This window comes from Pristiophorus japonicus, chromosome 1 (assembly GCF_044704955.1).
Source record: "Pristiophorus japonicus isolate sPriJap1 chromosome 1, sPriJap1.hap1, whole genome shotgun sequence".
In the NCBI taxonomy this organism is placed as follows: domain Eukaryota; kingdom Metazoa; phylum Chordata; class Chondrichthyes; family Pristiophoridae; genus Pristiophorus; species Pristiophorus japonicus.
The window spans coordinates 541,565,660-541,591,140 of record NC_091977.1 but is presented as its reverse complement, the minus strand read 5'-3'; the positions used below and the strand labels follow the sequence as shown (position 1 = coordinate 541,591,140).

The 25,481-nt window shown below is 48.9% G+C and overlaps 1 protein-coding gene across 1 annotated transcript in view; it reads right to left on the bottom strand.

Moving 5' to 3' along the window:
- Nucleotides 1-23,893, bottom strand: part of ankrd29 (ankyrin repeat domain 29) — a 1,085,233-nt gene extending 1,061,340 nt beyond the window's left edge. The window contains exons 1-5 of the mRNA XM_070889282.1: nucleotides 23,882-23,893; nucleotides 16,225-16,335; nucleotides 15,899-15,997; nucleotides 11,623-11,721; nucleotides 2,652-2,750 (exon numbers count right to left, since the gene is read on the bottom strand). Of these exons, the coding sequence (XP_070745383.1) occupies nucleotides 2,652-2,750; nucleotides 11,623-11,721; nucleotides 15,899-15,997; nucleotides 16,225-16,335; nucleotides 23,882-23,893 (420 nt within the window). The remainder of the gene's footprint in view (nucleotides 1-2,651; nucleotides 2,751-11,622; nucleotides 11,722-15,898; nucleotides 15,998-16,224; nucleotides 16,336-23,881) is intronic.
- Nucleotides 23,894-25,481: the final 1,588 nt, after the last annotated feature.

Genomic DNA, 25,481 nt, shown 5'->3' with positions numbered 1-25,481 from the left:
GAGGAAGGAGATTGCGGGGGGAGGAAGGAGATTGCGGGGGGGAGGAAGGAGATTGCGGGGGGGAGGAAGGAGATTGCGGGGGGGAGGAAGGAGATTGCGGGGGGGAGGAAGGAGATTGCGGGGGGAGGAAGGAGATTGCGGGGGGGAGGAAGGAGATTGCGGGGGGGAGGAAGGAGATTGCGGGGGGGAGGAAGGAGATTGCGGGGGGAGGAAGGAGATTGCGGGGGGGAGGAAGGAGATTGCGGGGGGGAGGAAGGAGATTGCGGGGGGGAGGAAGGAGATTGCGGGGGGGAGGAAGGAGATTGCGGGGGGGAGGAAGGAGATTGCGGGGGGAGGAAGGAGATTGCGGGGGGGAGGAAGGAGATTGCGGGGGGGAGGAAGGAGATTGCGGGGGGGAGGAAGGAGATTGCGGGGGGGAGGAAGGAGATTGCGGGGGGGAGGAAGGAGATTGCGGGGGGGAGGAAGGAGATTGCGGGGGGGAGGAAGGAGATTGCGGGGGGGAGGAAGGAGATTGCGGGGGGGAGGAAGGAGATTGCGGGGGGGAGGAAGGAGATTGCGGGGGGGAGGAAGGAGATTGCGGGGGGGAGGAAGGAGATTGCGGGGGGGAGGAAGGAGATTGCGGGGGGGAGATTGCGGGGGGAGGAAGGAGATTGCGGGGGGGAGGAAGGAGATTGCGGGGGGGAGGAAGGAGATTGCGGGGGGGAGGAAGGAGATTGCGGGGGGGAGGAAGGAGATTGCGGGGGGGAGGAAGGAGATTGCGGGGGGGGAGGAAGGAGATTGCGGGGGGGGGGAAGGAGATTGCGGGGGGGGGGGGGGAGGAGATTGCGGGGGGGGGGGAGGAGATTGCGGGGGGGGGGGGGAGGAAGGAGATTGCGGGGGGGGGGGGGAAGGAGATTGCGGGGGGGGGGGAAGGAGATTGCGGGGGGGGGGAGGAGATTGCGGGGGGGGGAGGGAGATTGCGGGGGGGGGAGGGAGATTGCGGGGGGGGGGAGGGAGATTGCGGGGGGGGAGGAAGGGAGATTGCGGGGGGGGGGAGGGAGATTGCGGGGGGGGGGAGGGAGATTGCGGGGGGGGGGGAAGGAGATTGCGGGGGGGGGGAAGGAGATTGCGGGGGGGGGGAAGGAGATTGCGGGGGGGGGGGAAGGAGATTGCGGGGGGGGGGGAAGGAGATTGCGGGGGGGGGGGGAAGGAGATTGCGGGGGGGGGGGGGAAGGAGATTGCGGGGGGGGGGGGGGAAGGAGATTGCGGGGGTGGGGAAGGAGATTGCGGGGGTGGGGAAGGAGATTGCGGGGGGGGGGGGAAGGAGATTGCGGGGGGGGGGGGGGAAGGAGATTGCGGGGGGGGGGGGGGGAAGGAGATTGCGGGGGGGGGGGGGGGAAGGAGATTGCGGGGGGGGGGGGGGGAAGGAGATTGCGGGGGGGGGAAAGGAGATTGCGGGGGGGGGGTGAAGGAGATTGCGGGGGGGGGGGTGAAGGAGATTGCGGGGGGGGGGAAAGGAGATTGCGGGGGGGGGGAAAGAGATTGCGGGGGGGGGGGAAAGAGATTGCGGGGGGGGGGGGGGGGGAAGGAGATTGCGGGGGGGGGGGAAGGAGATTGCGGGGGGGAGGGGGGAAGGAGATTGCGGGGGGGAGGGGGGAAGGAGATTGCGGGGGGGAGGGGGGAAGGAGATTGCGGGGGGGAGGGGGGAAGGAGATTGCGGGGGGGAGGGGGGGGAAGGAGAAGGGGGAGGGAGGCTGAACGGGCCGGGCCCAAGACTTCGGGCAGGGCCCGTCCCCAGCACCAGATTTATAGGTAGGTGGCGTTGGGTCGGGTCGGGGGGTGGTGGGAAGGAGGTCGGTTCGGGTCAGGGGGAGCGAGGGAGAGGGAGGTCAGGTCGGGTCTGGTCTGGAGGCGGGGGGGGGGAGCGGGTGTCGGGCCCAGTCTGGGCGGAGCGGGAGCGGGTGTCAGGTCCGGTCCGGGGGCGGGGGGGGGGGGGTGGAAAGCGGGAGTCGAGTCGGGTCGGGAGGAAGCAGGAGCTGGCCGTGGGAGGAGCCTTATTCACGCAGCCCCAGCGAGGCCATTGGGCCAGGGCTAGGGGCTGCGTGCTTCGGGCCCCTCCCACACAGTTTCGGGCGCCTGGAGCTACTGCACTTGCGTGCCCACTGTAGCGCGCATGTGCAGAGGTCCCGGCACTGTTTTCAGCGCAGGGACCTGGCTCCGCCCCCCTACAGCTCCTGCTGCGCTGCGCCGAGGGCCAGAGGACCTGCAGGGAGCTGGAGAATACGGAGGGTTTTTTTCGGCGCGCTTTGTGGCGCGAAAAACGGGCATCCAGGTCGGGACTGCACCGTTCTAGGCGCGGCTCGAAACTTGGGTCCATGGAGACCAGAACGGTGCACAGTACTCCAGATGTGATCTAACCAAGGTTCAGTACAAGTTTATATGTACAGGATTTAGGTGCCGATGTGGAGAGATAGTGCCCCTCAACAATGTTCACTCTAATTTTATTTTTGGGTGCACGGCCCCTTTAACAGCTGCGTGGCCCATTCAAATTTCCGTACATGCACGGTTTTTCCATTTAAAAGCCAGTGCGCCCGTTGCATGGGACCTCCGAACCTCTGCGCAGCCGCGCAGCTTAACGGGAACATTGTCACTCAGTCACACCAAGTTCTTACCTGCAGCTGGATGTTTACATTGCATCTACTGTTGAGTAAAGTCTCCACCACATTGATATGCCCGTATTGACTGGCAATTGAAAGGGGAGTAGCACCATCCTGTGCAGGAAAAATACATGGAACATTTATTTTATTTTCTTCACCAATTTTCTCGCCTTCTCTTATCGCCTGAAGGCGCTCATTCTTAGTTAGGCCCCACTGGCAATGCTCTGGTACCTTGCTCATTCTTCGTCTGTGAACCTTGACAGTGAGGCACCATAGTCAAACACAATCCTGTCCTGACCTGACATCTGCTTCCAACAGTGGATTACAGGTTAATGATCATGGGAACAAAACTAATCTTCTCCTTTCAAACACAGGACCACAGAGGCCAATGAGAGCACGAATTCATTGTAGTCTGCTGACCCTTTCTGCTCTAAATGGTTCTGCCGTTCACCAGATAAAGCTTGCAACCCATCGGAGGAACAAATCTCAATTACAAGAGACTGTACATGCATCATGTTACATAAGAACATAAGAAATAGGAGCAGGAGTAGGCCATTTGGCCCCTCGAGCCTGCTCCGCCATTTAATACGATCATGGCTGATCCGATCATGGTTTCGAGTCCACTTCCCCGCCCCGCTCCCCATAACCCCTTATTCGCTTATCGGTCAAGAAACTGTCTATCTCTATCTTAAATATATTCAATGACCCAGCTTCCACAGCTCTCTGAGGCAGCGATTTCCACAGATTTACAACCCTCTGAGAGAAGAAATTCCTCCTCATCTCAGTTTTAAATGGGCGGCCCCTTATTTTAAGATTATGCCCCCTAGTTCTAGTCTCCCCTATCAGTGGAAACATCCATCTTGTTAAGCCCCCTCATAATCTTATACGTTTCGATTAGATCACCTCTCATTCTTCTGAATTCCAATGAGTAGAGGCCCAACCTACTCAACCTTTCCTCATAAGTCAACCCGCTCATCCCCGGAATCAACCGAGTGAACCTTCTCTGAACTGCCTCCAAAGCAAGTATATCCTTTTTTAAATATGGAAACCAAAACTGTACACAGTATTCTAGGTGTGGCCTCACCAATACCCTGTATAGCTGTAGCAAGACTTCCCTGCTTTTATACTCCAGTTAAATAAAAAAAAATTCTGCCAAAGTGCATAACCTCACACTTTCCAACATTATACTCCATCTGCCAAATTTTTGCCCACTCACTTAGCCAGTCTATGTCCTTTTGCAGATTTTTTGTGTCCTCCTCACACATTGCTTTTCCTCCCATCTTGGTATCGTCAGCAAACTTGGCTACATTACACTCAGTCCCTTCATCCAAGTTGTTAATATAGAAACATAGAAAGATAGAAAATAGGTGCAGGAGTAGGCCATTCGGCCCTTCTAGCCTGCACCGCCATTCAATGAGTTCATGGCTGAACATGCAACTTCAGTACCCCATTCCTGCTTTCTCGCCATACCCCTTGATCCCCCTAGTAGTAAGGACTTCATCTAACTCCTTTTTGAATACATTTAGTGAATTGGCCTCAACAACTTTCTGTAGTAGAGAATTCCACAGGTTCACCACTCTCTGGGTGAAGAAATTCCTCCTCATCTCGGTCCTAAATGGTTTACCCCTTATCCTTAGACTGTGTCCCCTGGTTCTGGACTTCCCCAACATTGGGAACATTCTTCCTGCATCTAACCTGTCTAAACCCATCAGAATTTTAAACGTTTCTATGAGGTCCCCTCTCATTCTTCTGAACTCCAGTGAATACAAGCCCAGTTGATCCAGTCTTTCTTGATATGTCAGTCCCGCCATCCCGGGAATCAGTCTGGTGAACCTTCGCTGCACTCCCTCAATAGCAAGAATGTCCTTCCTCAGGTTAGGAGACCAAAACTGTACACAATACTCCAGGTTTGGCCTCACCAAAGGCCCTGTACAACTGTAGCAACACCTCCCTGCCCCTGTACTCAAATCCCCTCGTTAATATAGATTGTAAATAGTTGGGGTCCCAGCACTGATGCCTGCTGCACCCCACTGGTTACTGATTGCCAACCCGAGCATGAACTATTTATCCCGACTCTCTGTTTTCTGTTAGTTAGCCAATCGTCTATCCATGCTAATATATTACCCCCAACCCCGTGAACTTTTATCATGTGCATTAACCTTTTATGTGGCACCTTGTCAAATGCTTTCTCTAAGTCCAAATATACCACATCCACTGGTTCCCCTTTATCCACCCTGTTTGTTACATCCTCAAAGAATTCTAGCAAATTTGTCAAACATGATTTTCCTTTCAGAAATCCATGCAGACTCTGCCTGACTGAATTTTGCTTTTCCAAATGTCCTGCAACTGGTTCTTTAATAATGGACTCCAACATTTTCCCAACCACAGATATTAGGCTAATTGGTCTTTAGTTTCCTGCTTTTTGTCTGCCTCCTTTTTTAAATAGGGGAATTGCAGTTTTCCAATCTGCTGGGACCTCTCCAGAATCCAGGGAATTTTGGTAAATTACAACCAATGCATCCACTATCCCTGCTGCTACCTCTCTTAAGATCCTAGGATGCAAGCCATCAGGTCCAGGAGATTTATCTGCCTTTAGTCCCATTATCCTACTGAGGACCACCTCCTTAGTGATTGTGATTGTGTTAAGTTCCTCCTCCCCTGTAGCCCCTTGACTATCCACTGCTGGGATATTATTAGTGTCCTCTACCGTAAAGACTGATACAAAATATTTGTTCAGAGTTTCTGCCATCTCCATGTTCCCCATTACTAATTCCCCGGTCTCGTCCTCTAAGGGACCAACATTGACTTTAGCCACTCTTTTCCTTTTTATATACCTGTGGAAACTCTTGCTATCTGGTTTTATATTTCATGCTAGTTTACTTTCATAGTCTATCTTCCCTTTCTTAATCATTTTTTAAGTCGTTCTTTGCTGGCTTTTAAAAGCTTCTCAATCTTCTGTCCTCCCACTAGTTTTGGCCACTTTGTATGTCTTTAATTGGATACCATCCTTTATTTCTTTAATTAGCCACAGATGGCTATCTTTTCTTTTCTTTTACACCCTTTCCTCCTCACTGGAATATATTTTTCTTGAGCGTTATGAAATATCTCCTTAAATGTTCGCCACTGTTCATCAACCGTTGGGAGTGGAGGCACTAAAATTTGCCTCAGTATCCCAAATTAAGGAGGGAAAGAGCACCTCTCCTGATTGCTGTCCAGTGACCTCTGGTAGAATTGCACATAAATGGACAGGGCCAAGCTGTACTGTGATGCCCTGCCATGGTAGAATGGTTTGGCACCATTCATTGCCAAAATTCACGCATCAAAAATGAAACATTTGAGAGGGTGGCGAGGACCTGTGGTGCTGTCCACCAGCGAGGGAAGGAGGAGAGAGCAATTCATTTCAAGTATTCCAATTCTATCCAAATGCAACTTCCAGGAAATGTGACGGGTAATTTAACAATTCGTGCTTCGGCACAGAAGCCATTGGACCTATGGGGAAAAGAGCACGGGAGTGGGACTAATTGGACAGCACTTTCAAAGAGCCGGCACAGGCACGATGGGCCGAATGGCCTCCTTCCTTGCTGTATCATTCTATGATTCTATAACCTCACGGGATCTTCTGTCCAGTAAAATAAGAGAGCGCAAATTCATAAAATATACTCAACGGAGCCAGTTTGGTATTTATCAATGGAAAATAATGCTGCCTGTTTAAATGTTCCTTTAATTTTAATAACACAAATGGGCCCTTGTGCTTCTCACGGGTCTGCAATTCAAAACTGCCAACATTTAAGACTTAGAAGTCTTTATCCAGATCCCAAATTCTCATTAATTTAAAGAGGAAGGAAAGTGTAGTGGGAGGGCTTTTTGCTCAAAGTGCTCCACATTTTTATAGAACATTTTTGGTAGCCACGGCATTTATATGGCTTATCCAGTTGAGGTTCTGACCAATGGTCTGGTCAATGGTGACCCCCTGGATGTTGATGTTCGGGGACTTGGTAATGGTAATGCCATTGAATGTCAATGGGAGGTTTTGACTTTCTGACTGAGGGAAGGTCATTGATGTACCAGCTGAAAATGGTTGGGCCTAGCACGCTGCTGTCAGGAACTCCTGTAATGATGTCCTGGGGATGGGCCTCCACCAACAACAACAACAACATCTTGTATTTATATAGCGCCGTTACAATAGTGAAACATCACAGGAGTATTATGAGATAAAACAATTTGGCACCGAGCTGCGTAAGTAGAAATTAGGGCAGGTGACCAAAAGCTTGGTCAAAGAGGTAGGTTTTAAGGAGCGTCTTGAAGGAGGAAAGAGAGATAGAGAGGTGGAGAGGTTTAGGCAGGGAGTTCCGGAGCTTGAGGCCCAGGCAACAGAAGGCATGGCCATCAATGGTTGAACGATTATAATCAGGTGGAAGAGGGCAGAATTAGAGGAGCGCAGACATCTCGGGGGGTTGTGGGGCTGGTGGAGATTACAGAGATAGGGAGGGGTTGTGGGGCTGGAGGAGGTTACAGAGATAGGGAGGGGTTGTGGGGCTGGAGGAGGTTACAGAGATAGCGAGGGGTTGTGGGGCTGGAGGAGGTTACAGAGATAGGGAGGGGCGAGGGCCATGGAGCAATTTGAAAATTAGAATGAGAATTTTGAAATCGAGGCATTACATAACTGGAAGCCAATGTAGGTCAGCGAGCACAGGGATAATGGTTGAGTGGGACTTGGTGCGAGTTAGGACATGGGCAACAACCACAAATGTCTTCCTTTGTGTTAGATATGACTTCAGCCACTGGAGTGTTTTCCCCCTGATCCCCATTAACTTCAGTTTTACTGGGGCTCCTTCGTCAAATTGTGCCTTAATGTCAAGGTCAGTTACTGTCACCTCACTTCTGGAATCCAGCTCTTATGTCCATATTTGGACCAGAAGCTGTAATGAGGTCTGGAGCTGAGTGGCCCTGGCGGAACTCAAACGGAGCATCAGTGAGCAGGTTATTGGTGCGTAAGTGCCACTTGATAGCACTGTTGACTACTCCTTCGAACACTTTGCTGTTGATTGGCAGTGGGGGAAGGGTCAATGAGATGGGAGTAAATCAAATTTATTTTTATCCAGATATGATGGACAGGAAATCACAAGCAAATATGTAAATGTCAGATAGCAATACAAATTAATGAGCCCAATTTATTAAGGAAATCTGTTGGAAGGTCCATGTCGATTGGAAAATGGTCCAACTTCCAAACTCCTCTGTTCCTTGTCACGGACATCAAGGGTACACCTGAGAAAATGTGTTCAGGATTTCAAGGGCACATTCAACCACCTAAAGTCTGCAATTCTTTTTTAGTTGCGTTTGATTTTTTTTAAAAAAGAAGCTAGAACCACATTAAAACTAAAAACACTGTGGTAATCTGAATAATGAATCACTTGTATTGTTGTAAGTCAGTTCTAATCAAAACAAATGGTTCTTCTTTTCCTAGAGAGTGGTGAGCCTCTGAAATACATTACCGGCTTGTGTGGTGGATGCTGATTTCCCTGTCCCAGGAGATTAAATAGGAACAAGGCTGTTAAGCAAAGCAAAAGAGGAAATAGCAGAAGCTCTGACCATCATTTTCCAATCTTCTCTGGCTTCAGGTGTGGTGCCAGAGGACTGGAGGACTGCTAATGTGGTATCTTTGTTTAAGAAGGGTGAAAGGGATAGACCGAGTAATTACAGGCCAGTCAGCCTAACCTCGGTGGTGGGAAAATTATTGGAAAAAATTGAGAGACAGTATTAAATCTTCATTTAGAAAGACATGGATTAATCAAGGACAGTCAGCACGGATTTGTTTAGGGAAGGTCATATCTGACTAACTTGATTAAATTTTTTGAGGAGGGTCAATGAGGGCAGTGCATTTGATGAAGTGTATAAGGATTTTAGCAAGACTTTTGATAAGGTACCACATGGCAGACTGGTCACGAAAGTAAAAGCCCATGAGATCCAGGGCAAATTGGCAAGTTGGATCCAAAACTGGTTCAAAGGCAGGAAGCAGTGGGTAATGGTTGATGGGTGTTTTTGGGACTGGAAGGCTGTTTCCAGTGGGGTTCCGCAGGGCTCAGTGCTGGGTCCCTTGCTTTTTGTGGTCTACATCAATGATCTAGACTTGAATATAGGAGGTATGATTAAGAAGTTTGCAGATGATACTAACATCGCCTGTGTGGTTAATAATGAAGAAGAAAGCTGCAGACTGCAGGAAGATATCGATGAACTGGTCAGGTGGGCAGAACAGTGGCAAATGGAATTCAATCCGGAGAAGTGTGAGGTAATGCATTTGGGGAGGTCTAACAAGGAAAGTGAATGAATATACATTAAATGGTAGGATACTGAGAAATGTAGAGGAACAGAGGGACCTTGGAGTGCAGGTCCACAGATCCCTGAAGGTAGCAGGCCAGGTAGCTAAGGTGGTTAAGAAGGCTTACGGAATGCTTGCCTTAAGTAGCCGAGGCATAGAATACAAGAGCAGATGGGGTTATGCTTGAACTGTATAAAACACCAGTTAGGCTACAGCTAGAGTACTGTGTGCAGTTCTGGTCACCGCATTATAGGAAAGATGTAATTGCACTGGAGAGGTTGCAGAGGAGATGATGTTGCCGGGAGTGAAGAATCTTAGCTATGAGGACAGATAACTTTTCCACATTGGTATCTAAGCTGGTGTGGTATAACAATGTCTTTACAAACCAGAGCTGGGTCATGTTGGCAGTATTAATCTGCAACATGCCGTTGTGTATTTTATTTCTACTTTGAATTCTAGATAAACTGCAAAAAAGACTTGCATTTATATTATGCCTTTCATGAGGGAAATCCTTATTAATCGGGAAATTGTGTTGGGGAAATTGATGGGATTGAAGGCCGATAAATCCCCAGGGCCTGAAGGTCTGCATCCCAGAGTACTTAAGGAGGTGGCCTTGGAAATAGCAGATGCATTGACAGTCATTTTCCAACATTCCATTGACTCTGGATCAGTTCCTATGGAGTGCAGGGTAGCCAATGTAACCCCACTTTTTAAAAAAGGAGGGAGAGAGAAAACAGAGAATTATAGACCGGTCAGCCTGACATTGGTAGTGGGTAAAATTATGGAATCAATTATTAAGGATGTCATAGCAGAGCATTTGGAAAGAGGTGACATGATAGGTCCAAGTCAGCATGGATTTGTGAAAGGGAAATCATGCTTGACAAATCTTCTGGAATTTTTTGAGGATGTTTCCAGTAGAGTGGACAAGGGAGAACCAGTTGATGTGGTGTATTTGGACTTTCAGAAGGTTTATGACAAGGTCCCACACAAGAGATTAATGTGCAAAGTTAAAGCACATGGGATTGGGGGTAGTGTGCTGACATGGATTGAGACTGGTTGTCAGACAGGAAGCAAAGAGTAGGAGTAAATGGGTACTTTTCAGAATGGCAGGCAGTGACTAGTGGGGTACCGCAAGGTTCTGTGCTGGGGCCCCAGCTGTTTACATGGTACATTAATGATTTAGACGAGGGGATTAAATGTAGTATCTCCAAATTTGCGGATGACAATCTGTTGGGTGGCAGTGTGAGCTGTGAGGAGGATGCTATGAGGCTGCAGAGTGACTTGGATAGGTTAGGTGAGTGGGCAAATGCATGGCAGATGAAGTATAATGTGGATAAATGTGAGGTTATCCACTTTGGTGGTAAAAACAGAGAGACAGACTATTATCTGAATGGTGACAGATTAGGAAAAGGCGAGGTGCAACGAGACCTGGGTGTCATGGTACATCAGTCATTGAAGGTTGGCATGCAGGTACAGCAGGCGGTTAAGAAAGCAAATGGCATGTTGGCCTTCATAGCGAGGGGATTTGAGTACAGGGGCATGGAGGTGTTACTACAGTTGTACAGGGCCTTGGTGAGGCCACACCTGGAGTATTGTGTACAGTTTTGGTCTCCTAACTTGAGGAAGGACATTCTTGCTATTGAGGGAGTGCAGCGAAGGTTCACCAGACTGATTCCCGGGATGGCGGGACTGACATATCAAGAAAGACTGGATCAACTGGGCTTGTATTCACTGGAGTTCAGAAGAATGAGAGGGGATCTCATAGAAACATTTAAAATTCTTACAGGTTGAGACAGGTTCGATGCAGGAAGAATGTTCCCAATGTTGGGGAAGTCCAGAACCAGGGATCACAGTCTGAGGATAAGGGGTAAGCCATTTAGGACCGAGATGAGGAGAAACTTCTTCACCCAGAGTGGTGAACCTGTGGAATTCTCTACCACAGAAATTTGTTGAGGCCAATTCACTAAATATATTCAAAAAGGAGTTAGATGTAGTCCTTACTACTAGGGGGATCAAGGGGTATGGCAAGAAAGCAGGAATGGGGTACTGAAGTTGCATGTTCAGCCATGAACTCATTGAATGGCGGTGCAGGCTCGAAGGGCCGAATGGCCTACTCCTGCACCTATTTTCTATGTTTATGTTTATGTTTATGAGCACATGATGTCCCAAAGCACTTTACAGCTAATGAAGTACTTTTTTGAAGGGTAGTCACTGTAGTACTATAGGAAACATAGCAGCCAATTTGCACACAGCAATGTGATAATGATTGGATAATCTGTTTTAGTGATGTTGATTGAGGGATAACCTTTGGCCCAGGACACCCGGGAAACTCCTCTGCTCGTCTTTGAAATAGTGCCGTGGGATCTTTTACATCCACTGGAGAGGGCAGTCTGGGCCTCGGTTTAATGTCTCATCTGAAAGACAACACCTTTGACAGTGCAGCACTCGCTTAGCACTGCATTGGAATGTCAGCCTAGATTATTGTGCTCAAGTCTCTGGAGTGGGACTTGAACCCACAACCTCCTGACTCGGAGAGGCAAGTGTGCTACCCACTGGCAGGCGCAATGCAATCCTGATCAATAAACCAAGGTGCCAATCATTGTTGACTTCCAGTCTTGTGAGACATATCACTGCAGCTTCTATCTGATTACAGACAGTTAGTTATCTTACTTTAGTTGGTAGTTCAGTGGAGGCTCCATACTCCAAAAGGAATTTCACAATTGTATCATTTCCTTGTTGAGCAGCAAAGTACAAAGCAGTAGAACCTGACTGGGGGGGAAAAGAAAGAGGACATTAATTCACTTCACACAAAACAGCTACTGCGCTCAATCATTTGGCTTTAATTAAGAAACATAACAAATAGGAGCATGAGTAGGCCACATGGCACTCGAGCCTGCTTCGCCATTCAGTCAGATCATGGCTGATCTTTGGCCTCAACTCCACTTTCCTGCCTTATCCCCATATCCCTTTAATTCCCCTAGAGTCCAAAAATCTATCGATCTCAGCCTTGAATATACTCAACGACTGAGCCTCCACAGCCCTCTGGAGCAGAGAATCCCAAAGATTCATAACATAGAAACATAGAAAATAGGTGCAGGAGTCTTCGAGCCTGCACCACCATTCAATAAGATCATGGCTGATCATGCAACTTCAGTACCCCATTCCTGCTTTCTCTCCATACCCCTTGATCCCTTTAGCCGTAAGGACCATATCTAACTCCCGTTTGAATATATCTAACGAACTGGCCTCAACAACTTTCTGTGGTAGAGAATTCCACAGGTTCACAATTCTCTGAGTGAAGAAGTTTCTCCTCATCTCGGTCCTAAATGACTTACCCCTTATCCTTAGACTGTGACCCCTGGTTCTGGACTTCCCCAACATCGGGAACATTCTTCCTGCATCTAACCTGTCCAGTCCCGTCAGAATTTTATATGTTTCAATGAGAGCCCCTCTCATTCTTCTATATTCCAGTGAATATAAGCTTAGTCGATGCAGTCTTTCTTCATATGTCAGTCCCGCCATCCCGGGAATCAGTCTGGTGAACCTTCGCTGCACTCCCTCAATAGCAAGAACGTCCTTCCTCAGATTAGGAGACCAAAACTGCACTGTGCGAGAACATCACAGCAAGTCGGGGATATAAATAGAGCTGGAGCGCTGGGCCCTGGAACATCATGGGCCGCCCCAACCTGTGTGAGACCACCACCACAGGTCGGGGCTATAAATAGAGCTGGAGCACCCGGCCCTGGAGAGGTGGCAGAGGTGCGGCGAATGAGGGTACGGGGCCCAGAAGAGCCGAGGGCCCAGGGGCAGCACGGACCTGCCCACACTGCGATATGTGTGCACACGAGGTTAACCCTTGCCACTGGACCAAGACCTCGCTCTGTCAAGCCCGTGTGGTGGCTGGTGTGCAACGGTCACCCCACGTTAAAAAAATCCACGCACAGGTATCTTCCACCCCCTCAATTGGAGTTCAGGACTGGAACATCGGGTCCTTCATTGAAACATCTGTAAACTCTCGTGGAAGCAAGTCATTCTCATTCGAGGGACCACCTATGATGATGCCTCAAGGTGTGGTCTCACCAAGGCCCTGTACAACTGCAGTATGACCTCCCTGCTCCTATACTCAAATACCCTCGCTTTCTTTACTGCCTGCTGTACCTGCATGCCTACCTCGTCTGAAGTTGAATGTTCAGCCATGAACTCATTGAATGGCGGTGCAGGCTAGAAGGGCCGAATGGCCTACTCCTGCACCTATTTTCTATGTTTCTATGTTTCAATGACTGATGTACCATGACACCCAGGTCTCGTTGCACCTCCCCTTTTACTAATCTGTCACCATTCAGATAATAATCTGCCTTCATGTATTTGCCACCAAAGTGGATAACCTCACACTTATCCACATTATACTGCATGTGTCTTGCATTTGCCCACTCACCTAACCTGTCAAAGTCACCCTGCAGCCTCCTAGCATCCTCCTTGCAGCTCACACCGCCACCCAGTTTAATGTCATCTGCAAACTTGGAGATATAACATTCAATTCCTTCGTCTAAATCATTAATGTATATTGTAAATAGCTGGGGTCCCAGCACTGAACCCTACGGCACTCCACTAGTCACTGTCTGCCATTCTGAAAAGGACCCGTTTATTCTCACTCTTTGCTTCCTGTCTGCCAACCAGTTCTCTGTCCACGTCAATACATTACCCCCAATACCATGTGCCTTAACTTTGCACACCAATCTCTTGTGTGGGACCTTGTCAAAAGCCTTTTGAAAGTCCAAATACACCATATCAACTGGTTCTCCCTCTGAGTGAAGAAATTTCTCCTCATCTCAGTCCTAAATGGCCGACTCCTTATCCTGAGACTGTGACCCCTGGTTCTAGATTCCCCAGCCCTGGGGGAAACATCCTCCCTGCATCTACTCTGTCAATCCCCCTCAGAATCTTACATGTTTCAATGAGATCACCTCTCATTCTTCTAAACTCCAGCGAGTATAGGCCCATTCTACTCAGTCTCTCCTCACAGGACAACCCTCTCATCCTAGGAATCAGTCTGGTGAACCTTTGTTGCACACTGTATAAGGCTTATATATCCTTCCTTAGGTACGGAGACCAAAACTGTACACAGTACTCCAGGTATGGTCTCATCAAAGCCCTGTACAATTAATTAGGTTAATTTTTACTGATTTAATTGAATTTGAATTGTTCTGAATTGCAAATGCAAATTTATTCCCACATTGACAGATGTTTTCCTCTGGCTTTGTTCAAGTCACATCGCTGGGAATTTGCTTGGGTGTTCTCCTGATTGGCCGCCATGATTTTGGTAGATGCCCCGCATAGTTGCAGTAACCATGAGTTTGTGCCAAGCCTCTGCCGAAGTTACACAGGCCAATCGGAGGAACACCGGAGGAAATTCCGTTTCATAAAATCAAGGAGGGACAATAAAAGTGAGTTTTGAACTCATAGAGTTACCATAGAATTTACAGCACAGAAACAGGCCATTCAGCCCAATAGGTCCTGTGTTTATGCTCCACACGAGCCTCCTCTCACCCCTCTTCATCGCACCCTATTAGAATATCCTTCTATTCCTTTCTCCTCGTGTGTTTATCTCATTTCCCCTTAAATGCATCGATACTATTCGCCTCAACCCCTCCCTGTGGCAGCGAGTTCCACATTCTCACCGCTCTCTGGGTAAAGAAGTTTCTCCTGAATTTCCCATTGGATTTATTAGTGACTGTCTTATATTTATGGCCCCTGGTTTTGGTCCCTCCTCAGTGGAACCATCTTCTCTACTTCCACTCTATCGAAACCCCTTCATAATTTTGAAGACCTCTATCACCACTCAGACTTCTCTTTTCCAGCCCAACAAAATAAAACAATAATTTGGCTGAGATTATAGAAACATAGAAATTTACAGTGCAGAAGGTGGCCGACAAAGAGCCGCACGGCCCTCGGTCAGCAGCCCTGAAGGTTATATATAAACCCATGAACAATCAACAATGGCGGAAAGGCAAAGAGCATCCAGCCCAACCAGTCCGCCCCACACAACTGCAACACCCCTTACACTGAAACATTCTACACTCCACCCCAACCGAAGCCATGTGATCTCCTGGGAGAGGCAAAAAAAGATAAAACCCAGGCCAATTGGGGCAAAAAAAATCTGGGAAAATTCCTCTCCGACTCAGGCAACCGAAACTAGTCCAGGAGATCACCCTGGCCGTATTCGATTTCCTGCAGTACTTATCATCGTATCTGCACAAACCAACAAAAGGTTATCCAGTCTAATCTCAATTACCAGCTCTAGGTCCGTAACCCTGCAGGTTACTGCACTTTAAGTGCCCATCAAACCATCTCTAAACTGTGGTGAGGGTTTCTGCATCCACCACCCTTCCAGGCAGTGAGTTCCAGACCCCCACAACTCTCTGTGTGAAGAAGCTTCCCCTCAGATCCCCTCTAAACCTTCCACCAACCACCTTAAACCTATGCCCCCTCGTAATTGACCCCTCCAACAAGGGAAATAGGCCCTTGCTATTCACTATATCCAGGCCCCTCAATATTTTGTACACCTCAATGAGGTCTCCTCTCAACCTGCTCTGTTCCAATGAGAACAAACCCAGCCTATCCAATCTGTCCTAATAGCCAAGATTCTCCATTCCAGGCAGCATCCTAGTAAATCTCCTCTGCACCCTCTCCAGTGCAATCACGTCCTTCTTATAATACGGCAACCAGAACTGCACGCAGTACTCCAGCTGTGGCCTAACCAGAGTATTATATAATTTAAGCATAACCTCCCTGCTCTTGTATTCTATGCCTCGGGCATCTTCGGACATCTCTTGAAACATGATGAAGTTCAGCCCCAAAAATACCTCCACCTTGCCCAATAACTACCCCTGGATGGATAGTTGGCAGTTCACATATAACCATTACAATAACGTTTACGACGCATTACCTCTCTCTGGACATTGATGTTGGCTCCTTGCAGAATCAGTTCTCGAACGCAATCCTTGTGATTGCAGTACGAAGCTACCATCAGAGCGGTGGTCCCAAGCTGCCAATAAGAAAATGTGAATGACAATCAAGGCTTGGACGATGGTTGGGATGTTTACTGAAATCACCCATGATTCCAATGGAGTTAGCACACAATGCATGCAGTTTAAACAAAAAAAGTAAAAATGTGTTCCATTTTGAAAGCTTTGCTGTAAACCCCTACCACAATGATTTATGGGAAAGGGGATGCACTTCAAGTGCTGTTGGCATGCATTCATTGACCCATACACTGTCTCTGCAGTCTGCATCCATTCGACCACTGTTTAAAAGCAGCCTCAAGAGAGTCACGTTTCCTTTCCGTGCAGTCCAGAATACAGCATTTGCAAGTGGCATTTCTCTCTGTTAGAAAAATACAAGTTCAGTTTCAGCAGTGAAATATATCATCATCAAAATATGCAAGTGAGTTAAAATGGTTCTTAAACATCTTGCAGTTTTGTGTTGGAACTGAGGAAACGGCAAGTCAATTTACGTTATCATTTTTTGTATCATCAGATCATTTGTTACACAAATTCTGTATTCCAAGTGTGATTGTGGTTAGAAACATGCACGGTACTAACTAAGGCCAAGGGCTATCCCCAAAAGAAAGACAGACTTGCATTTGTATCACAGAATCATAGAATAGTACAGCACAGAAGGAGGCCATTCGGCCCATCGAGACTGCACCATCTTTTGCAAAGAGCAATCCAGTTAGTCCCACTCCCCCCCGCTCTTTCCCCATATCTCTGTAATTTCTTTCCCCTTCAACTATTTATCCAACTCCCTTTTGAAGGCTAATATTGAATCTGCATCCACCACCTTATTAGGCAGTGCCTTCCAAATCCTAATCACTCATTGCGTAAAAACGTTTTCCCTCATGTCACCTCTGGTTCTTTAGCCAATCACCTTAAATCTGTGCCCTCTAGTGATCGACCCTTCAGCCAATGGAAACAGTTTTTTCCTTATTTACTGTATCTAAAGCCTTCATGATTTTAACCATCTCTATCAAATCTCCTCTTAGCCTTCTCCTTGGAGCAGAGAAGGCTAAGAGAAGAGCGCCTTCATACAGCGCCATCCACGATCTCAGGCCGTCCCAAAGCACTTTACAGCCAATGAAGTACTTCTGAAGTGTAGTCACTGTTGTATTGTAGGAAACACGGCAGCCAATTTGCACACAGCAAGCTCCCACACACAGCAGTGTGATAATGACCAGATCATCTGTTTTTTAGTTGTTGATTGTGGGTTAAATATTGACCCAAGATCCCGGGGATAACTGCCCTGCTTTTCTTCGAAATAGTGCCATAGGATCTTTTATGTCTACCTGAGAGGGCAGACAGGGCCTCGGTTTAACGTCTCATCTGGTAGATGGCACCTCCGACAGTGCAGCACTCCCTCAGTCCCTAGGAAGATTACACAATGCAACAACAAGCTACATTTATATAGCACCTTTAACAAAGTAAAACGTTCCAAGGCGCTTCACATGAGCGTTATCAAACAAAATTTGACACTGAGCCACTTAAGGAGAAATTAGGACAGGTGATCAAAAGCTTAGCCAAAGAGGTAGGTTTTAAAGAGTGTCTGAAAGGAGGAGAGAGCGACAACAAGTAAAAAAACACTAGAGGCAATTTTCATCTCTGTTAGATCTCTTAATTTCCAATGAAATACGAACTCCGATGGTAGTTTTAACTTTTTAATCTAGGCAGAGAGTAACAAACTGCTTGGCTTCAAGCCAGGTCTTTGTTCTTACTGAGACACATGGTCAAAATGGCTGTACTTTATACCTGGATCAATTTACAGAAAAGAACTCGCCTTCTTTGACCTTATTGGCTCAATTGAAAGTCTTTTAACGTTTTATTGGCTCGCTACCCAAGGTCCGAAAATGTCAAGTTGATTGATGAGTTAATGCAACATGCTGAGCAGCACGTAGCAGCCTTGACTTGGGGGTCTGTGAATGTTCACAGTCTGTCTAAATGAGCCTGTTTGAATACTCAATCAATCTCCCAGTGGGAAACAGAGGGAGCTGGATGTGGAGAGAGCAATGGGTGTCTGGAGGACTCATTTGGAGCTCTGTCCCAGTTTTCAGGCGGTCTCTCTCATGTACATCATTGAAGCAAACTCCTGGCACAAAACCTGGGGGGTGAAATTTCCCTGCGCCCTGATCGGGGGCGGGAACCAGCTCGGGACAGGATGTCCTGTGCCTGCCGCAGAAGTCCTACCCTGGCCGCTGAATTGGGCTTACCTCCGCTCAAAAGGAAGTGGAGTGCAATCTCGCGCCCTCCACTTCCTGATGGGGCGGGACCAGCAGCGCTAATGGGGTGCGATCGGGTGCGCTTCGTGGATACTACTCGTAGCACTGACATGATTCAACGCCCCTCCCCTTCACTTAAAGGGGAGGGCCACTGTGCACTCTGCAAGGCCTTTGATGGCCTCCACTGGAGCTACAGCCCGGCACCCAAAACGGAGTGTCGGGCTGCACAATGGCGGCCTGGTTCATGCTCGTCAGCAAGTATTGGAGCCGACCCGAGGGTCGGCAAAACGCCAAAGATGGCGGCGCGGGTTGCTGGCGCACCCCCCCCCCTTTAGTTTCTGGCCCCTGAGCGGACGTCGGCCAGCTTTGCGATCCGCGAAGCCGCTGCTGACAGCCACGCATGCCAGCCTCGCGGGCCGGAAAGAGGGCATGCGCTGCGCTGAGGGGCCACCGCGCACGGCAATGACATCATCGTCGGTTGCGTGGCAGCCCGGGGGGGCGCTAGCACCTCTGCAAACTCTCAGGCAATTTCCCAGGAGCCGGTAGTAGCCCTCCCCCCCCCCCCCCCCACCAACACCTCCTGGGCGAAAAGTGTTTTGCGCCCCATTAGCGCACCCTGGAGGTGGTAACATGCATCGCAAGAAGAGGCCTTCGAAGGGAGTGAGCGGCGTGGCAGCCTGGCCCAGCAGTCTGCGCGGCCCCCAGGCCTGCGAGCACCATCGGGGCAGGCCGGGGAGCGGAAGGAGCAGCGTGGCAGTGTACTACTCCTGGGAGCAGCACGTGTTGGAGCAGGAGAGCGACGGCAGCGAAGAGGGCGACTGGATTGGACATCACCAAGATCCAGGTCGGTGATTGGAGCGCGGGCAGGTACAGCAGGAGCGGCGAGGTCGGGGCGAAGGAGCGGCGAGAGATTGTAGAGGGACGTGACCGGGGCCCAGGAGAGGTGAGAGTTCGGGGCCCAGGAGAGGCGAGGGCCCAGGGGCAGCACGGGCCCAGCCCACACTGCGATATGTGTGGGCACTGGGTCCGTGCAGCAGAGCTGGTCTCCAGTCGTCCTGGTTAACCCTCGCCACTGGACCAAGACCTCGCTCTGTCAAGCCCGTGTGGTGGCTGGTGTGCAACGGTCACTCCACGTTAAAAAAAATCCACGCACAGGCATCTTCCACCCTTCAACATGGAGTTCGAGATCCGGAATATTAGGTCCTTCATTGAAACACCTGTGAACTTTTTGGCGTGGAAGCAAGTCATCCTCGACTCGAGGGACTGTCTATGATGAGAACTCCGTGGGCAGCTTGCCTTTTAGGAGGCAAGAAATTGGCTGCTGTTGCAAGTTCTGAATCTTGAAGATTCTAAAGCAACCAAAAACAGGGAAGCAACATTGTGAAGCTGCTGAAAATATCTGCAGCAAGAAGAGAGCAATGCCCAGGGGGTTTCAGTTGCAGCTGTGGAGATACTGGTGGAGCGAGTTCATAATAGAAATGAGTTCCTCCCCTCCATAGATAGCAGGGTACCTAGGCAAATTAGTGAATACACTTGGCGAGACCTGCCACTACACATGAAAAGATCAGCATTTTCTGCAGGACCTAATTTCAGTGCCATTATAAATGTAATGTTCTTACCAGTAGTGCCAAGGTAAGATTCGCTATCACATGTCTCAGACTATCTGCAACATTCTACCTTTGCCTCAGCACCATCAAACCTTCTCTTTCCCTCTTGACAGGGCTGTCCATAAATCGGCAGCAAAAGCATCACTGCAGCTCCTTTCCGCTTTCACTCGCACCCAGAAACTACGTCTCCTTCTTGGCCACACTTGCAGCTTCTTCCTGTCCTACTATGGGGAACTGGCTCATTATTGTTAAAAACCCTTGCCCACTTCCAATCTCCTCGTGAGGGAAGCTGGCTCGCAATAGGGGCAGACAACCAGCACATTAAAAAAAAAAGACAGAAAGACTTGTGTTATATAGCACCTTTCACAACCTCAGGGCACCCCAAAGCACTTTACAGCCAATTAAATCATTTTTGAAGTGTAGTCACTGTTGTAATGCAAGAAACGCGGCAGCCAATTTGCACACAGCAAGCTCCCACAGACAGCAATGTGATAATGACCGGATAATCTGTTTTTAGTGATGCTGATTGAGGGATAAATATGGACCCAGGACACTGGGGAGAACTCCCCTGCTCTTCTTCAAAATGACGGAATCTTTTACGTCAGAGTGTGTTGGCATCTTCCTTTCCTATCCTCTTCCTATTAAACTCTTTCAGTCACACAGTCGCACACTACGTATGATAATCTGATGGTGCATTGCAATGCCACTGATCCGCTAATCTTACACTCACCAGTACATCCTTACCCGTGTCCTTCTCCTGTTTTTCTAGGTTAATCAGATGCCTCAGTCACAAGTGCCAGATAGATTGATGAGGAAAACCTTGATTACAGTGCACTGTCACTCACTCTTATCTTGACAAGCGGCAACATAGAAATTGGCATCCCAACAGCGAGTTCGAGGGGACAGCACTGGGGATTCACGGAGCACAAGTGAGCAGGGGCAGGTAGGGCAGAAAGAAGGCCAAGGGAAAAGCTAACTGGAGGGCCAGCTCATGTCCTACCTCTGCTTAAGATGCAATGCAGACTTCAGGGACCCAGGATTGAAACGACAAATGACTTCTGTGCACCAGCAATTTCTGAATGCATTGGTCTGCCTGCCAAGCAGCTTCCAACACATGCGGGACAGCCTGGTGGAATCCACTGCCAACTTGTATAAGGTTCTCCCGAATGGCATTGACACTCTGCAGTCAACCATGGAGCACGTGGAAACCTCAATAGTTGTTGCAGCTGAGCCCCTCCCCTCCCCCAGCTCAGGAGTTATCTCCCGTGGCTGCACATACTGGCACAGTGCAGGTTCTGAGCTCAAACGTCTCCTCCACCTTGGACAGGTTGGGAGAGTGAATAGATAGAGGCTTTACTCGGAACACTGATCTCTGCTTTCCCGGAGACTTTGGCCATCACACTTTAGGAAGAATGTCAAGGCCTTGGAGAGGGTGCAGAGGAGATTTACCAGAATGGTTCCAGGAATGAGGGACTTCAGTTATGTGGAGAGACTGGAGAAGCTGGGATTGTTCTCCTTGGAGCAGAGAAGGTTAAGGGGAGATTTGACAGAGGTGTTCAAAATTATGAGGGATTTTGAAAGCCTAAGTAAGAAGGGGCAGGAGAGTCGGTAACCAGAGGACACAGATTTAAGGTAATTGGCAAAAGAACCAAAGGAGATGAGGAGGTACTTTTTTTTTTTTACACAGCTAGTAGTTATGATCTGGAATGCACTGCCAAAAGGGTGATAGAAGCAGATTTAATAATAACTTTCAAAAAGGAATTGGATATTTATTTGAAAAGGAAACAATTGCAGGGCTATAGGAAAAAAGCTGGTTCACTAGGTTGATTCCGGAGATGAGGGAGTTGACTTATGAGGAAACATAGAAACATAGAAAATAGGTGCAGGAGTAGGCCATTCGGCCCTTCTAGCCTGCACCGCCATTCAATGAGTTCATGGCTGAACATTCAACTTCAGTACCCCATTCCTGCTTTCTCGCCATACATGGAAAGGTTGAGTAGGTTGGGCCTCTACTCATTGCAATTCAGAAGAATGAGAGGTGATCTTATCGAAACAAATAAGATAATGAGGAGGCTCGACAAGTGGATGCAGAGAGGATGTTTCCACTCATAGGGGAAACTAAAACTAGGGGACATAGTCTAAGAATAAGGGGCTGCCCATTTAAAACTGAGATGAGGAGAAATTTCTTCTCTCAGAGGGTTGTAAATCTGTGGAATTCTCTGCCCCAGAGAGCTGTGGAGGCTGGGTCATTGAATAAATTTAAGGCGGAGATAGACATATGTTTGAGCGATAAGGGAGTAAAGGGTTTTGGGGAGCGGGCAGCGAAGTGGAGCTGAGTCCATGATCAGATCAGCCATGATCTTATTGAATGGCGGAGCAGGCTCGAGGGGCCGTATGGCTTACTCCTGCTCCTATTTCTTATGTTCTTATGAGTGGGACTAATTGGGAGCTCTTTCCAAGAGCCGGCACAGCCACGATGGGCTGAGTGGCCTCCTTCTGTGCTGTCTCAGTCATGTATAGCATGGTAAGATACAGTTATATACAGTAATGTGAGATACATGACACCTCAGGCAAGTGCAGCACTGGAGAGCTGGAATTAAAGGTGCAGGTCCTGAGTGACCTTGACTTCAGCATGTGTCTCATGTAAGTCCGTACATTAGAGTCAGGACTTAACAGTATCATTCTATGATTCGAAGTATAATATTTAAATGTTAATTTTAACCCCCTGTGCCTAAGAAGGAATGTTTTTAGCAATTACACATGGGCACAAGTTGGGCTCAACTGTGCATTTATTTTGCACCTCTACTGATAGATTGGGGAGGAAGATTGAGGCCACTGTTTCAGGAGCGGCATTTGTGTTGTAAAGGTTGGGTTTGAGGAATGGCTGTGCTCAGGGCACCTGAATATGTGATTGCATGGCTTGCACAACCCAAACGGCGTCCCTGACTTCGCTGAGGCTGGGATAAGATCCAGACAGACTGGTCGTGCAAAAACACAGTCCTTTGGAACAAGAGCTCGGCCTACCTGGACTGAGCAATGCTGCTGATGGCAGGAGGGTCGGTAATCAGAGGGCACAGATTTAAGATCATTGTCAAAAGAAGCAAAGGGGAGATGAGGAGGAACTTTTTTTTTTTAAACACAGTTATGATCTTGCTTACTAGCATAGAACATCCGTAAGCTTCTAGGTCACCTTGTCCATTCGGACAATGGTTGCAGGGTTATCCGGAGACAAGGGGGGCCAATCCCCAGCCCCCAATGCTGGGGCAATTCCTTCACAATCATGAGCCAGGCTGGCTGATCGGTCTACAATTGCACTCTACAATCTATCTCAAAGGGTGCAATTGTTCCCAATCTTGCCAAGTATGTCATCTTGGTGCCAACTCAACCAACATCTCCCTCCCTTCCAGCAGGTCCACAGTATGGAATGGCATCACATTGACAGCACAGAAAGAGGCCATTCGGCCCAAATGGTCTATGCCAGTGTTTATGCCCCACAAGCGACCCCTCCCACCTACTTCACCTCACCCTACCCACACAACCTTCTATTCCTTTCCCCCCTCATGTACTTATCTAGCTTGCCCTTAAATGCATCTATGGTCAGCCATACAGGTTATGGCAAGAGGTCAGACTACAAATATAGAGGAAACTGAAACACATGCCTACTGCTTCCAACCTTGCTTCTTTTCACACAATAATCAGTGCAATAACAAGACCATAACCAGATCTCCCCTGCTATCTGCAGTGTGTGCAAGCGTCCCCGGGAGTACATGGATTATGGGATACAATAGCCGTCTCTCTATTTAGTGGCACTGGGAGAAAATAGCAAATTCTTGGCCAAAGAGACCTTTGTGTCTTTAGCTTTTTGATTACATGCGGATAAATGTATAGTAAAAGGTTGCAAACTATGAAAAGGTTCCACAATATGTCAGCATTTAAACAGCATCCCATCCGTTATTTTTTTAAAACAAGATCTCCATTCATGCATCTGTAAGTAGTTCGCTTCTCTGCAATCATGCACAACCCCAGCATGGTCTGCCTGAGACGGCATCGTTACCTTAAAAGACATCCTGCTGCAATTTCCCGAGAGGTGACATGAAACTGGAGGTGACCTGAGTTTTGCTGGTTGCTTCCCTCCGAGCGCGGGCGTTAGTGACCGGGATCCGGCTAAACGGAGCGCTTCACACCCGCAGAATGTCCCGCACCAATATCTCTCATTAATAATAATCACCAGTCTGGCACTGCGCGTCCCCGCGACCCGCCCTCTGCGCGTCCCCGCGACCCGCCCTGCCACTGCGCGTCCCCGCGACCCGCCCTGCCACTGCGCGTCCCCGCGATCCGCCCTGGCATTTGTTTCTATAGAACTGCGTCTCTCCCCCCATTTACCCTCTGACCTTCCCCTCATTTACCCTCAGTCCCTCCACCCTTTTACCCTCAGTCCCTCTCCCCTCATTTACCCTCAGTCCCTTCCCCCATTTACCCTCAGTCCCTCCACCCTTTTATCCTCAGTCCCTCTCCCCTCATTTACCCTCAGTCCCTTCCCCATTTACCCTCAATCCCTCTCCCCTCATTTACCCTCAGTCCCTCCCCCATTCACCCTCAGTCCCTCTCCCCTCACTTACACTCAGTCCCTCTCCCCATTTACCCTCAGTCCATCTCCCCTCATTTACCCTCAGTCCCTCCACCCTTTTACCCTCAATCCCTCTCCCCTCATTTACCCTCAGTCTCTCCCCCTATTTACCCTCAATCCCTCTCCCCTCATTTACCCTCAGTCTCTCCCCCTATTTACCCTCAGTCCCTCTCCCCTCACTTTCCCTTCATTCCCTCTCCCCATTTACCCTCAGTCCCTCTCCCCATTTACCCTCAGTCCCTCCCTCCATTTACCCTCAGTCTCTCCCCCCATTTACCCTCAATCCCTCTCCCCTCATTTACCCCCAGTCCCTCTCCCCTCACTTACCCTTCAGTCCCTCTCCCCATTTACCCTCAGTCCCTCTCCCCATTTACCCTCAGTCTCTCCCCCTATTTACCCTCAATCCCTCTCCCCTCATTTACCCTCAGTCCCTCCACCCTTTTACCCTCAATCCCTCTCCCCTCATTTACCCTCTGACCTTCCCCTCATTTACCCTCAGTCCCTCTCCCCTCATTTACCCTCTGACCTTCCCCTCATTTACCCTCAGTCCCTCCCCCCATTTACCCTCAATCCCTCTCCCCTCATTTACTCTCAGTCCCTCCACCCTTTTACCCTCAGTCCCTCTCCCCTCATTTACCCTCTGACCTTCCCCTCATTTACACTCAGTCCCTCTCCCCTCATTTACCCTCTGACCTTCCCCTCATTTACCCTCAGCCCCTCCACCCTTTTACCCTCAATCCCTCTCCCCTCATTTACCCTCAATCCCTCTCCCCTTATTTACCCTCAGTCCCTCTCCCCTCATTTACCCTCTGACCTTCCCCTCATTTACCCTCAGCCCCTCCACCCTTTTATCCTCAATCCCTCTCCCCTCATTTACCCTCAATCGCTCTCCCCTTATTTACCCTCAGTCCCTCTCCCCTCATTTACCCTCTGACCTTCCTCTCATTTACCCTCAGTCCCTCCCCCATTTACCCTTCAGTCCCTCTCCCCTCACTTACACTCAATCCATCTCCCCTCATTTACCCTC